Source organism: Hetaerina americana, unplaced genomic scaffold (assembly GCF_022747635.1).
Source record: "Hetaerina americana unplaced genomic scaffold, ioHetAmer1.1.p SCAF_13, whole genome shotgun sequence".
Lineage (NCBI taxonomy): Eukaryota > Metazoa > Arthropoda > Insecta > Odonata > Calopterygidae > Hetaerina > Hetaerina americana.
The window spans coordinates 12,864,930-12,880,527 of NW_027286403.1; the positions used below are offsets into that span (position 1 = coordinate 12,864,930).

The 15,598-nt window shown below is 35.3% G+C and overlaps 1 protein-coding gene across 1 annotated transcript in view; it reads left to right on the plus strand.

Annotated features, from left to right (window-relative positions):
* The first annotated feature begins 425 nt into the window (after positions 1-425).
* The window catches only part of PolrMT (mitochondrial RNA polymerase), a 53,743-nt gene continuing 38,570 nt past the window's right edge, over positions 426-15,598 (plus strand). Inside the window, exons 1-9 of the mRNA XM_071583271.1 lie at positions 426-722; positions 802-921; positions 1,106-1,300; positions 5,075-5,139; positions 5,255-5,439; positions 5,589-5,808; positions 7,142-7,279; positions 9,167-9,379; positions 13,777-13,944. Coding sequence (XP_071439372.1) covers positions 596-722; positions 802-921; positions 1,106-1,300; positions 5,075-5,139; positions 5,255-5,439; positions 5,589-5,808; positions 7,142-7,279; positions 9,167-9,379; positions 13,777-13,944 — 1,431 coding nt within the window. The 5' untranslated portion in view covers positions 426-595. The remainder of the gene's footprint in view (positions 723-801; positions 922-1,105; positions 1,301-5,074; positions 5,140-5,254; positions 5,440-5,588; positions 5,809-7,141; positions 7,280-9,166; positions 9,380-13,776; positions 13,945-15,598) is intronic.

Sequence of the window (15,598 nt, forward strand, 5' to 3'; positions counted from 1 at the left end):
ATTTAATTGGAGGAGTCATTGCCTTTTGAAGATTCAAAAAATATTGCGCTCAGGAATTTCGACTGATATACTAGTGAGCTTTCTCCACTTCCTCGGGGGAAATATTTATTCTTTAAGTCTCTCCAGTAGGGTATTCAAACTCGCTGACATTATTTATCTGATAACCATAAAAAATTTTTAAAATATTTTTCCGGTTTTCCTGTCGTTTCCTTCGCAGGCTATCACGGTAGTTCTACGTGTGCTGCCTGTGCAACTATACAAGTTGTCTGTTAATGTGTGCCTTTAGCACACCATGCGACCGTTTTATGAACTACGGGGACAGTGAAATCCAGTTAATGTATCCATACTCTTGACAACACCATATCTGACCATGGTTTTATAATACTGACGCCCATCTGATTTCAAATTTTTGTTGAACGGAAGTCCCATGCGCCGCAATTTTGTAGTCCTGTAGATGTTTTTTTTAATTTCGAAATGTGTGTTTCCTTGGTAGCAGTTTTTAAATGTATACCGTACATTCCGAGTACCATTATAAAAATCAGCTAGATTAGGATATGCATTTGGCTCGGATTGATTACTGTTGACTCTGTCAATCATGTATCGTTTATTTGCTCATCGAATACACGGGGAGCCGTTTTGGGCTAATTTGGTGAAATCACATGCCGGTAGTCAGGCATCAAGAAGGACTTGTCCTTGCAAAACTGCCAAGCGTTTGATGGACGGTAAACACTTGTTATTTCGATTATTATTTCTGTGGCGTCGTTGTTGCCACTTCAAATGACTCTGCAATTGTGTTACTAGGTGGACTTGATGAATCGTCGCTCGATAGACATCAGACGACATGGGCGAATTATGAAGTAAGATATGGGAGGAAAAGGAAAAGACAAAGGAAACATGTCTCCCACCTTGGTCATTGTGATGGTAATTTTCAATTGAGATTCCTATTTTTGTTTTTTTGTGTCCCTTTGCCTGGCTCTACTCAATTCCCTATTACTCTGTTCGAATTCCATTTCTATTAATCCTGTGGAGTCATTAGTGCAATGTTTTACTTTACCCTTGAAGTTTTAGTAGCTTTTTTTAATTTTGTTCATTTTTCTCGCATCAGTTGCACGACACTCGAGCACACGTAGTGGAGCTCCAGTGAGTAAGTTGAAAGCAAAGGAGCTGGATGTATTAATGTGTCAAGAAGAAGCGGAACGTTCCAGAGTTTTGCCAAATGGTAAGGAAGTGGAAGACACTGAAAGTATAGCTGATACCGAAAGCTGTAATTCCTTTGAGAAAGTGTGGGAAGTCAAGCACGGTGAGCACTTGTTCTAGGCAGCATAGCTGTCGTTTGAAATAAGATCTTTTCTATCTTAATTTTGACGGATTGGGAAGGAAAGTAGAAGCTAGTAAATGTTTTTCACGCAAGTATCCATAGCTCTGTAAAAGTGTAAATTGAATTGGTGTGTAAACAATGCAAAGTAAAAGGTATAGAAGTGGTTTTAATAACACCCTCTCATTAAGTCTGCTCGTTCTGAATTACCTGTACACTGATAACATGAGATTTTTGAAGTTTATTTTACTCAGAATTTTGTGCGAACCATGTCATTTGGGTTGGAGGGTTCAGGAGGACACACATTTCCTACCCTTGTTGAGCTACATCTTTTTTCTGAAATGGGAAAATTAAGCCGTGCCACTGGGCGGAATGTGGAATAGCCTAATGGATACTCAAGAGATGCGATGTTGGATTTGCTATTTGACGACTAGTTATCAAATTCTGATCAGGGATGTGTCAAAATAGGGACTGTGAGAAGTGAGGGGATTGTTATTATTGGGAGCGTGAATTATTATTATTATTGTAGATTTTAATATCATTTGTTGCAGTGTTAAAGTAAGACCGAGCCGGAATGAGGGTAATGAACTAGTGTCCTCATTGTTTATAATGGTATTTATACTTCTGTACCATGTATATTTCACCTATAAAACTCAAGGAAAATGTTTTTATTTGGCAATATCCATTAATGTAGTCGCATAAAAGTATTTTTAAGATTCAAAAATGTAATCAACTTCAGAATGTCCTATTATTGCTACAAAATTACTAACAATTAATTTTGAAAATTAAACTTTTAGTTAAACAACTCAAAATAGGAAGCAACAAGCTACATACTATATAACTGTGGCTAATGATGCTTCTTGAACCACATCACATATGCACCATACATTAAACATTATTTTTGATGCTGCCCATTTAATAATTTACAATTTGGGTGTAACTAAAATAGAAGGGTTGGCTGACATTCTTGAGTGTAATGAGTAATTTAAAATTCGTCATACAAATGTGGCTACAATTAAGCCAACCGGACAGGGCGAGAATAAAGGTGCACCCTTGTGCTAGCCTGAGCTAGTTGGCGGTTGGAAAAGTAGTTTTCTTGTTTCTCAAGTGTTCTTTCAAAACACAAAAAAATATTTATATGATACAAAATTATGCTACTAGTTAAATTAATTGTTTTTTTAGTGAGACACTAAGTATATCACATCTTCCATTCCTTGTTAAAATGACTAATATGAACTCCAAAAAACTAATTATTTAAAATATTAAAAAAACCCAAACTCCTGAATTTGCTGGCTCTGTTATTGCTTAGCTACGTGCATATGTGCACTAAACATAACGAGAGCATAACTGCACTTTTGAAAACCCACACACTTCATATGGGTCTTGGTAACAGTTAAGTACATAACACTGTTATTACATAAGTCTCTTGTATTTCATTTGGCATTTTCATGTCACTTGGAAATTTGTTTTCGGTTTTGGGAAATGAGCTACAGAAAATGTATTACTCAGTGTAGTTTCAGGATTATTTAATAGTGGATCAGCAGTACTTGCCAAAATATAATCTTATAAGTAAATGTCTAGGAGTAAAAATCCAGGTTTATTATAGCCTAACTCGTACGTACATTGTCCCTTCATTGGAGAGACAATATATATTTTATTTATCAGTCTCGTGCTGTATCGAAGAAAGGCCCTAATGACCTTCCTTAACCTGTTTTTGAAAATATAAACAATTTTCAACAAATATAACAATATAATAAATAAATCAGTGTAAATAGGTTCAAAAACTGAAGCCACTATTGATGAAGTGCTGTAACAGTGTGGATGGGTTTAAATGGGAGCTTGTGATTGTCAGCTATGTTACATTTAAGGGTTCCTGTATAGTATATGTGTGTTTTTCTAAAATTTGCATGGATTGAACTACTATATTTCGTTGAATTGTGTATTTTTGTTTATTGCTCTAATTCTATTTTCTGTTTATCTTTATGAATATGTTCTATATGACATGCCTGACTGGCAGAACAACATAATAAGTAAATAAATAAAAAAATTAAAAAAAATCCACTTGGTTTGTTAAAAAGTGCTATGAGAAGCAAGTAAGGGTCACGTGTTTGTTGGAGGAATAAGGATGGGGGAGCCTCTCGATTTTTTGAAGAGAGCAGACAAGACAGAGTTAAAGAGCAATTCAAGGCACCTGAGTTTTTTTGGCATAGAGGAAGTAATAATGGCACCAAGTTATTTTGGTAGATTCAACGACCGGGATAGAAGGAAGTGAGACACCATGACAGACAGATTCAAGTACTCGTTTTTCCCTTGCGCAATATGAAACATGGCAAATTAAACCCAAGAGCCCAAAAGAATTGAATTAAATTGAATACTAGAATTTGTTGCTTTGGCCAAATACAAAAATCATTGCATTTTGCATGTATAAATTTATGTGCATGATAGTTGTAGATTAGCTAACTTGTATTCAAATGTGTTTGTGAACTAATAATTATATATATGTGGGTGTTTACCACCCTTGAGGGCAGGTTATTGTGTCAATGTAGATTTAATCAAGCCAGGTTGGGGATGGGGAAAGGTTGTGGGAAGAGGGACAGGGAATCTTTTAGGCAATTGCTGTCTATGAATCATTGGGTGAATCATCAGGTGACTGTGAGCAGTGAGTGGAGGGATTACCATGCTCCGGTTATTTTTCCACTGATGTTGACTCTATGCTGGGGAGGCGGAAGGGGGACAGGGATAGGTAAGGAGGACCCACCTGTGAGGACAGGAAGTTTGGAAGAAGCGAGAAGGATGCCAGTGTAAGAATTGCAAAGGGGGGGAACAGAAGTAGTGCCACTGTTAATTGATGAATGTATATTATTTAGGGCCCATGTTTTGAAAAATTTCTTAATTGTCTAAAATATTAATTCATAGATCCTTAATTTCTCCGAGTAATTTATTTGGTGTGGTTGTTTTCTGTTAGTGTTTTGTGCACCTCGTCTCTCCCCACCACATTTCCCCCTGTCTCTGCCTGGCTTGAATAATTTAGTGTGACCCTGTATATTTTGTCACTTGAAGTTACTAATCTGTAACCTGGTTGTGTAAAAATAATTTTGTTAGTGAAGATGTAAAATATTGTTTTTACCCTAAAATAATTATGTAGTTTCACAAAGTAGAGCTGGAAACAGTTTCTCTGTTTTATTTTTTTAATAAAAAGGGGAATGACTAAAAAGATGCATGATTTACATTCTTGTGTTGAATATGAATTGCATGGTTCCAAAAGGGCCGTAGGTTTTACAAAATTATTTGAATGAGCTTTTACAAAATCATATTCAAGAGTTATGTCTTGGTGCAATCTTAATTGGACAACTGAGCTCATTCTAAACCCATGAAACGCCACTTTTCAAATTGTTTTCCCAGATATTCATGCTCAGGTGAAAAACTCACACATCAGCTGACCCATAGAGTTAGTAAGGGTATATGATGTCACCAGAGGTTGGCATTCCAACAAAAAACCTTCAACTTCAGTGTAAATATTCATTTTTTGATGTTGGATTTCCTTCTGCAAATATCTTCAATATTAGTCCATTAAATGTTAATTGATCAAGTATTTCGTCTACTTTCCCAATCATGTGCAAAAACATGCAAATTAGTTTTTTGTCCATCCTTACAGGGGATATTCTAGTGCCTTTTTATCAACTAATACTGTGTAAATATCTTCTCATACTGTTCTTAATTTCTACCTCTCTCCTTATGTGAAAATCTTCTAATGTATAGGTGAACTTATTGGCCCAGAGTACCTGCATGAAATTCCTGAAGATGATATTGATGCTCTTTCAGAGGTAATCCAATCAATATAAGAAATGATTTTACTGGAATATTTGTCAATGAATGTTACTTGATGTGAAAATTGTGACTGACTTTTGCATGTTTTGTGTTTTCATTGTTTTTCTCAAGTATGTTGATCCTGTAAGTTTCCATGAAGTAGAAACTGGCACAGTAACTATAGCTGAGGAAGAGCACTATGATACACATTTGAGAGCAACTTTTGGAGGTCCTAATGCCCGGAAAAATCTAAAGGAATTAGGTTCTGAGAGCCAAGGATTGGCAGTTTTGGGATTGAAACCGGAAGGCCATAAAGAGTAAGTTAAAATGAAAAAAAGCATGACTTGGTGTCATGTAGTTTGATATTAATTATTACATGAATGGTTTTTTATTTTAGTTTTTATTATTATTAGTTTTAATATGGATCAGAAATAGTTCTTTTATGGATCAGTATCCTTTCTTGCAGAACAGGGAAGGACCTTGAGAGGCCATCACTGCATGTTAAAAAGAAAAAGAAAAAGCTACATCTTAATAAAAAACTCATGTTGGAGAAGGGACGCAAGATTGACATACCTAGTAAATTACAACTTAAAGAAGGATCCAATAAGTTGAGACTTACAAAGGCTGAGTTTGCAGCCCGGGAAGAAAGTTTTATGCAAAGCTTACTATCATATGTGGATACATGTGTAAGTGACAGGTATTTCACATCATCAAAAGTTGCAAATCCAGTGTTTAAGTCATACTCCATTTAATTAGCATACACAGACAGAATTCTAATCATTTTGCTTCTAAGTATGCAGAAGAAACAATAATTAATCACTGGAGCATATTATTTTAGCTTACAATTGTAAGAAAGCCCAACATGTGCACAGTCTAATAAAACTCATTGTGGAATAATGGTAATCATTGTTCCAAGAATTCAAGTCTTGACATATTTGAAGAACAATTGTAAAGTTAACCTGCCATTTTTCTTATCCCTAGTATCAGTAACAATGACAATTTTTCCCTTACATATTGTGTGTGGTGAAAGTATGAGTTTTTCATTGAAAAAAGATGAAGGGAAGAGACAGTTACTACAAAAAGCCAGTCTGCCAATTATTGGTGCTTAATACATATGATGATTGAGAATTTTGAGGTGACATGTCATTAGTAACAGAACAATAAGCATTTTATCAATGACTACTAAGATATTTTCCCGTTTACAAACTTAGGAATTTGTGGAACCAAATGAATTTTAGGGTTAACTTTATATTACATATTTTCACTTTACTATTGGCCATATGAAATGAATGAACATTAATTGCATGAGGGCCCATTATTATTACTATAAATAACAAATATGCATTTCAATGCAACAATTTCAGAGTGTAAAAATCATTTGCCTTGACTGGGATCTGAACCCGGATCCCTCAATGTCCAGTCGAGTGCTTTAGCTAGTTATGCTATCGAGGCGTCCTCTTAAACTCTGAAATTTTGGGGGCCTTAAATGAACAAGATGTGACAAAATACCGTACATACAATGTCACAGGCATTCGTAGTCGTGCGCGACGTGCCACAATCCACGAGGTTAAAGCCAACTTTTAAACACTTAGGCTGTTTATACCTTTGACAAATTCCAAAGAAACTTCAGGAGATTCCGCAACAGTGACTTTTAATGGTGTCATCTGCTAATATGCATTTAAATCCAACAATTTCAGAGTGTAAAAGTCATTGGCGGTGACTGGGTGAATGATTTTTACACTATGAAATTGTTGCATTGAAATGCATATTAGCGGATGACTTCGTCAAAATTCACTGTTGCGGCATCTCCCACAGTTTCTTTGTAATAACAAATATGCTTTGAAAATACTCATTATTGAACTAATGCGGGGAGTTTTTGATTGCTTTGTCATTATTTAAGTGGTATGATATTCTCCTCATTTGGTTTTCGAATTACATGTAATTTTACTGACAGTATTAACTTTTTTGTGAATTTTTTCTTTTAATATTTTAAATGACCATGAGTGCATTTTGTAACAGGTTAGCTGTGGATTTCTAAACCGTGGAATGGGTGCTTTGATGTTCTATAGAGAGCGAGGCAAACGTTCAGAAAGTCATGGTTTCTGTATACGGGATGCTAGAGTATTTGAAATTCTGCTTCATGGATATGCTGCTAAGGTACGTAAAATAATGAAGCCAGAATGAATGATAACATACCTTTGCCATATGTATTTCAGTATCTTGGCTGCTTTGTTCTCATGACTTGAAGTTTATACAAGTATTGTGTGTATGGTTTATGTAAATACATGTACATATATGCTTATTTATGATAGCTATGAAATTTATACTTCATGACATCAGTTTGCTTTGCATGTGCATACAGGGCTCATGGAGTGAGTCAATTTTCTTATTTTTGACAGGTTAGCCATTACAAATTATTTTCCACAAATATGACTTCAGTTGCTTTTTTTTGTGATATTTTTGAATGAGATTGTCCAGTTTTGGTATGTGAGAGTGGTTTGATTTCCAGGAAGGGAACTTCAGATTGCTTGTTGTTAGGGTTCTTTCTTCCTCAGCATTGAATCTATTTTTTAATTAGGAGTGTACTATTTCAAATCCTTGATCAGGAGAGAGGTGTCCAGGAGACTGTTCTGTAAGGCATGCACAATGATAAAATAAATCCAAACTTTCAATACTTTTTACCTTGTAAAATGGCTAATCTCTTTTTTCTCTCTATTTGCATATATGCCCCTCTTGGGTGATACTGTGGGAATAATTAAGTTTTATCCACAGTAAGACTATTTCCAAAGTGGGGATGATGAAAAGAGTGACTGATTCTGAAGCATTGCCACTGGTCTAAAGACATTGAGAAATCTTCTTGATTTTATTTGTGGAAGGGCAAGATGTATTATTCAGATTCTACAAGATATTTGCCTTGAAGATTATTTGAAGCTGAAACAGCTTTCATGTTTTTCTGCATATGTAGCATTTAATGGCTCAAATTTTCTCTTGTGTTAAAGTGAGCATCTTGAGGAGTAACAGTTCCTGTGTATTGTGTTTTCTTCTGTACCCTTTTGGGTTCTCTCTGCTTTTGGCCATGGGGATCTTGTGATCATTTTCAATTGTTCACATTTATGGCCTCATCTTACTTCCACTTTTTGAAATGCCTCATCTCTGCCATTACAATTATTAATTACCAATATATTTTGTTGGAACATGACTTCCACTGCTCCCATGTGCTGACCTGGCCCAGGTATCCTCTAAAGTAGTTTCATTGTGTCTCTTACAATCATTATGTCAACTGTGGGCATAGTATGACTTTTGTTAAGAGAAATATGTCTTTCAGCTTTCTTATAATTCCAAACCCAATCACACTTTTTGTTGAATGTAGCTAAAACAGCAGTCTATTGTTTTAGAAATGGAATTATGGGGAAAGCTACCTGTTTTTTGTTTTTGTCTTATCATAACATTTTTCCGTCTAATTACTATTTATTATTTAAGAATTACGTTGCAATTAGGCGATTTTCCTGGTGGCAACTGTAATTGCTTGAAGTCGCATTTCTCATAGCTCTTGTCATGAAGTCTATCTCTCAGTTGAATTTGATTTGAAACCACTCTTCTGTTGCAGAAGCAATACTGATTGTTTGCTGCTGAAACTGTTGATACCCTTGTCAGTTTATCTCATTATTGTCATGAGTATCAACTTTAGAGAGTTGTTTAGTTTTAGTTTTTTGTTCAAATATTTTCTTCATTGTTGGTAAGTTTTTGAGGGAAAGAAATGAATATCTAATTTAAAGTCAATTGGAATCACAAGTCAGTGATATTAGGTGCCCACCAAATTCAAGAAAAATATGAGAAGTGAAATTTCACGATGGTTTAATTTTATCAGTAAAACACATCTCTGTAAAAACATCTAGTGTGGTAATGATGTTTTTACATGAAAGCATGTCATGCTGATAAATTTGCATGTTTAAATATAAATGTGAAATTTTACTTGGCTGTCTTTATTGATAAATATCTTTATTAATAGCCCGCTAATTATCTGGTTGTTTTTTCCATGCACAGAGGAACATTGTCAAGGTTGAAGAGTTAATGAAGGTAATGACGGAAGATGGCATTGCACAAACTGCGCAGTGTTATGCTGCTTGTTTCGAATGTGTGGGACGCAGACTTGACTGGAGTTTAAGTCACATCAGAGGAGGATTGCATGTGCTTAGCAGTATTGAGGCTACCGCCAGGAAAAAGCTGAGGATGTGGGCATTAGAAATGTCACAGAAGGTATTTAGTTCTTTAGGATTCCTATATAGTATATGATATGCGATATAATGTGACAGTATCATTACTCGGATTATTTTTTCTCTCATGTTGGCATAACTGTGAGTAGACGTCACATGAAATTGCGAGCCATTCCATCCATCAGTTCAGTGTAGGCAGTTGTTTGATTCAGTTGTGGTGCTTGTGTTGTTAGAAATGGAAAAAATCTAGCATCAGGCAATGATAAAATCGTTCATTAAAGAAGTTTTAATTCTGACCGAAATTTGAGGATTGTAAATGAGTATTGGGGAGTCTTCTTCAATTTTCACCTTGAAGTATGGATGGCCGAGTTTAAATGTGGCTTGGAAAGCCTACCCAGGTGATCCACGTCAAGGATGTCTGGAAATTGCAATCACACCAGAAATCATTGAAAAAGTGAACAAAACTACTCTAATCCAGCTGCAATCAGCTGTAGACAAGTACTTTGCAACAATTTTGGGAGAGCATTACAGGGATTGGATAATGGCACTTGAATGCTACTGAATAAAATGTTTTAATATTAAAGGGGATTATGTTGAATAATAAAACCTTTTTGAAAACATAAATTGTCATTTTTATCTTCAGACAGAACTTTTCAGATCACCCTCGTATTGGAAAGCACCAGAGTTACCTTCTTTGAATTTATTCCATCAAACTTTTCCCTTCCTCTACTGTGCCTAGCACTACTTAAATGTTTGTTCTCTTTTCATCCATTCATTTTTTTGCCCATCATCGGCTCACCTACATCTCAAGCAGTAATTTATGCTTAACTCTCTCCCTCAATGACCAAGTTTCAGAGCCATCAGAACTATGCTCCAAAACAAAGTTTTCAATGATTTAATTTACATATTTATTTAATATCCCTGTTAACTCCTTCCTCGTTATAAAATCTCCAACCAATCTAATTTTTATAATAATCTTACTTGGCTATGCATGCCACCGAGCAATCACTGGAAGGGAGAGGTCAATAGGGTATACGATCGGTTTGAGGGAATCATAAAAGGTGTTCCTGGAGGGAAATATTTGATAGTAATTGGGAATTGGAGTGTGACAGTAGGTAAAGGAAGAGATAGTAGTAAGGTAGGGGACTATGGTTTAGGAACAAGGAATGACTGCAGGGAGAAAGCATTTGAGTTCTGCAGAAGACAGGGATTAATCATCACTAACCCTTGGTTTAGACAACACAAAAGGCATAGGCATGCATAGAAAATGGCAGGTGACTCAGATGGACACTAACAGAGAGAAACAGGATACAATCAGGATATATTTTGCTTGTTTTTTAGATTTTGAAAAGATGCTAGATAGATTGAGTTAGGAAAAAATAATGAATATTTTGCAGACAGTAGAAGTGGATTGGAGGGATATGAGACTGATCCGCAACATGTGCATGTCTCAGACTGCTCTGGTCCGAGTAGGGGTGGAGAGTACGAATGGGCTGTGTAAGGCAGGTTGTCCACAATCATCTGTGCTGTTCAAGGTATGTGGTGAGGAAATGATTAAAGAGACTTGGGAAGAACTGGAGATAGGAATGAAAGTTGTTGGACAATTCATGAAATCAGTTGTTTGCTAATGGTCATGCTTTAGTTTGTCAGTCAGCCAAGGGGTTGCAAGCATTGCTGAGTGAATTGGAGACTCAGTGCGACAGATATGGGATGAGAATAAATATTAATAAAACAAAGGTTATGCGATTTTGTAGAAAGAGAAAGGCTTAGTTAAACATAAAATTAGCAGGGTAAAAACTAGAGTAGGTGGTACAGGTTACGTATCTCGGAAGTGCTTTGGACCAAAATGGTTAAACTAGCAGGGTGTGGAGAGGGTTGGAGCAAGTGAGTTGGACTGAAAGGAAAAGAAATGAGGAGGTGCTAGGCATGGTGGGGAAAGAGAGGGGATTATTGTTTGGAGAAATCCAAAGGAGGCAGGAAAGATGGATGCAGTGCAATTAGAGTGGCAATGTGATGTTGACGACTGTGGTAGATGAATAGAATGGTTTGAGGCATCACTTTGTGGAAGCAATTCAAATTGGAAAAGAAAATACTTTGTTCTTCCACGTTCATGTATGTGGAAGAACAAAGTATTTTCTTTTCCACTGTGATAGATGGAAGAATATTAGGCAATCGAGGAAGGGGCAGGAGTTGGATAGGGATGTTGGATGGAATGAAGAGAGGAAGGAAGTATACGGAGTTGAAGAGGGCCTTAACTGTAGAATAGGATGTTGGTCTGTTTTTATTTGAGAGACAGGGAAGTTGTCACTCTATTGTTTGCTGGCTCTTGTCCACCTAAAGTCTACCTGTAGTATTCCTATAATTACCTATAATATTCTTACCACCATGTCCATTTTTGTCTAGAAGACATCCTAATAATGTTAAGTGTTTAGTTTAAATGCCAACTTTAATGTTTTACGGCCTTCCTGTTTCACAATGCAACAATGACAAAGTGTAAAAATCATTTATTTTGACAGGGATCTGGCCAAATGTTTAAGCCAGTTAAGCTATCTAGGCATCCTCTTACACTCTGAAATTTTAATCTTCAAAGGAACTAGATGTTATAATAAAACTCCATGCATAAATGTAAAAGGTATTTGTAGTTGTGCATGTTATGCTACTGTTCAAAAGGTTAAAACCAGCATTTGAACACTTAAGTATTTGCCTTTGACAAATTCAAAGAAAAAACAAAGTGAATAATATTTACCCTTTGAAAATGTTGCATTTTAATGCACATTAGTGGATGTCTCTGGTAAAAATTACTATTGTGGCATCTTCTGTAGTTTCTTTGAAAAATCGTTCCTCATTCTTGAGAACCTCATTACTTTCAATTCCTTATGATTGATTTTCATCCCATATTTATTCACACTTGCTCTTCAATGTCCTCATTGAAGTCTGCAATCCTGTGACTGCCGAGATAATTAATACTAAAAGCTGGCCAATGAACCTAATTCATAATGAGCTGGAAAATATTAATATTTTTCCTCTATTTTCTTCGAGATAAAGCAATAGAAAATTATAGTTTTGATTTTAACCCTCTTAGTGCGGCGGGGATTTCAGGGGTACCAGTGAGAAGTGCGAAGCGTAATTTAAGAAAATGTATCACCTTAGGAAAAAAAACATTATGAAGTTATTCGTTTAGATATCCATATGCAGTTTTTTTATTTTAAAATATAATAATGTAGTTAATAATGATGTAATACATTTACATCATCTGAATAATAAATGTAATTATTACAGTATCATAACTTTGAAGAATATTTTTTTAGCAATAATATTTCGATTTTTAGACACAAAACTAATATTTTTTTAAAAACATTTTTCAATTAAACTAAGATATTTAAATATAATAAAGAATCAAAAAGACATGTAGAAAATATTATAAATAAATAAAGAAAAACCAGTGAGTTACAAATTTTTTTGTCAGCCTCTGCATAGTTCGATTTTGTTGAAAAGGCTGATCTCACTGGGTCAAATTGGGACTTTTCCCCTTTCCTTGAGACTGCGGAAATGTGCTTACAATCTAAAGGCAGAAAAAAACTAAGTTCTAACTCACAGAGAACTGCTGACAATGTAATCCATTACACTGGGCGCAATTGATTAGATACGACGGACGGCAAGAGAAACCAAAATGATTACAAAGCAGTGCTCTCATTTCCATCGTCTCAACAAAGTCTGAATAAGCAGGTATATATCAACACCACGACACCACAACACATTCAAGAGATTACAGATGAAAAAAGATTAGTAGCCTTTCAGTGGCTTTTCATAGTGGAAAGACTACCCAGAAAAAAAAACGAGCAAACAATTAGGCTTAGCTTCCCGACATGTACAAAACTGAATGAAAAATTAAGGTAAGAATTATACTTTTTTAAAAGCATTTAAAATTGCTAATAAAAAATTTAAAAAATAGTTACATAATTCTATGGATTTCAACCTATCGATAGCACAAAAACCATAAATTATTAAAGAAAAAACCATAAGTTACAACGATTTAAACAAAAGCCTACGCAAGAGCCGATATATCGGCCCGCCGCACTTTTCGCCAGGGATACGGAAGCCGATATATCGGCCCGTCGCACTAAGAGGGTTAATAGTCTTTATTTGGTGTCACTTTAGGTTTGATATGGGTTTGTTAAGTATGATCTGCAAAATTTCAGGCACTAGATGTCCACTGGTAATGTGACAGACTAGGATGGGGCTGTACACATTCTGTCATTGTTAGTAATTCTGTTTCTTTAAAGTAGAACATTGAAGCTGATGCTGAAATGATATGCTATGCCAAAACTACATATATATGGCTTCTCTTATCTTCTGTTGAAATTGTATAACATTCAGAACTGTCACTTTGTAATTAATTCTCTTGTGGTGTGTACTCATGGAAGAAAATAATTTTTTCAGGGCCTTTCTCTCAATGATTTATTTGCTGAAACATGTTTGCTTTCTGACCAGAAGAGTATTGTAATGGAATCTGTTTTAAAGATTGATCCGCATTTTAAACCTGTTTGGCCTCCATGCCCAGAATTTGGTTACACCTGCAGACTACTTCAAGATATTAACTATTTCAAGGTGAATATGTAATATGTTAAGTATAAACATATTTATAGCCAATGTACTTCCTTAATTCATATCCTCTGAATGGGATTGATAAAAAAGGCTATTGCTTTCTGAAAATGGAATTTTAACTCGGTTTTAAAAAACTGTGCAATGCTTTGGATTTGCTATTTGAGAACTCTAGCTGTTTTCTGACATGACTGAGGAGATGTGTTTGTTTTAACACGAGTAAAGTATGGAATTATCCATGTATGTGTTTTATAATGTTGTTCATTCATATTTTGTTTGTTTGAGGAGCCCTTCACTCTCTTTGCTTGGCCCTACCGTATGAATACAGCGGGAGAAATGTTTTAAGTCATTTACTTTCTATGCTGTCGGTGACTACTTTATCATTATGTTCCCTGAAAGATCCTGCAGTGCAATATTTACTCTGCATTTCCCTGACGTGGGGCTAAAAAATCCTTAGGTTAATCTTTTGAGTTATTTTTCTTTTTAAGTGCTTTAAGGTGATTTACTTGATTTTTTTGTTATTGAATGATAATTGAAATATTTGTTTAGTGTTTTATTATTATTGTCAATTCTCTGTTTTGAAATGTATTTCTGTTTTTTTAATGCAATTCTTTATATTTTGTTGAAGTGCTTCTGATCTGTATTATATACATCTATGGCTCATTAATGAAATATGGTTCATATATGGTTATTTCATGTAAAAAATTAGGGAACATGGAACAGTTTCCCTAGACAGTGTTTTGGACCATGGTAGTCAAAGTAGTGAGGACAAGGAGAATTGCATTAGGCAAAAAGCTTTCACAAAGAGAGAATTAATGACGGGGACATAAGAAAACACTAAGTTCCAAGCAATTGAATGAGGTGAGTTACTAAAAGAGCAAAGGAAACTTGCTGGAAAGAGCAGTGTGAGGATATAGAGAGCTTACAGAGGGAGGGCAAAATGGGTGAACTACACAGAAAGGTGAAGGAACTGTCAAGATTAAAGAAAGGCCAACGCCTTCAGATTGTTAGAGGTACAATGGGTAAAATGTTAATCTTGTTCTGTCTAGATGTGAAGAATATTTATTTATTTTGCATCAGTCCAAAAACAGCACTTTGACATTTAAATCAGACTTTGAAAATTGATGTAACAATTTGACAATTACATACAACAAAGCCCTAGGTGGAGGAAAAACCACCTAGGCGGGAATCGAACCTGCAACCTTTGAGTTGGCAGATGAGGATGTTACCCCACTGCCACCGGGGCCGGCAACTTATATGCAGAGCAAAATATAAGGTTAAGGTAATAGGCCAGAGTTTTGATATGGTGAGGGAATGTAATGTTCAAGAGGATGGCTTGAGACTTGGAATTTTTAACTTCGAGATAGAAAAGTCATTAAAGGAAATGATATTGAAGGAGGCTTTGGGAATAGATGGCATCCTTGCATAATTACTCAAGAATTTTGAAAGTTGGTGTGGAAGAATTTTTATAGGCTTATTTGTAGCATTTCTGAGGAATAACTTTGGCTGGAAGACTTCATTAGTTAACAATGAGATTCTCACGCTAAGAAAGAGAAAAGATGCAGAGCATGAGAACTATAAGTTTATATTTATATTTGGAAAATTAATAATACTTATGATTATACACAAAAGGTTGGAGAACAAAGCAAATGAGTACTTA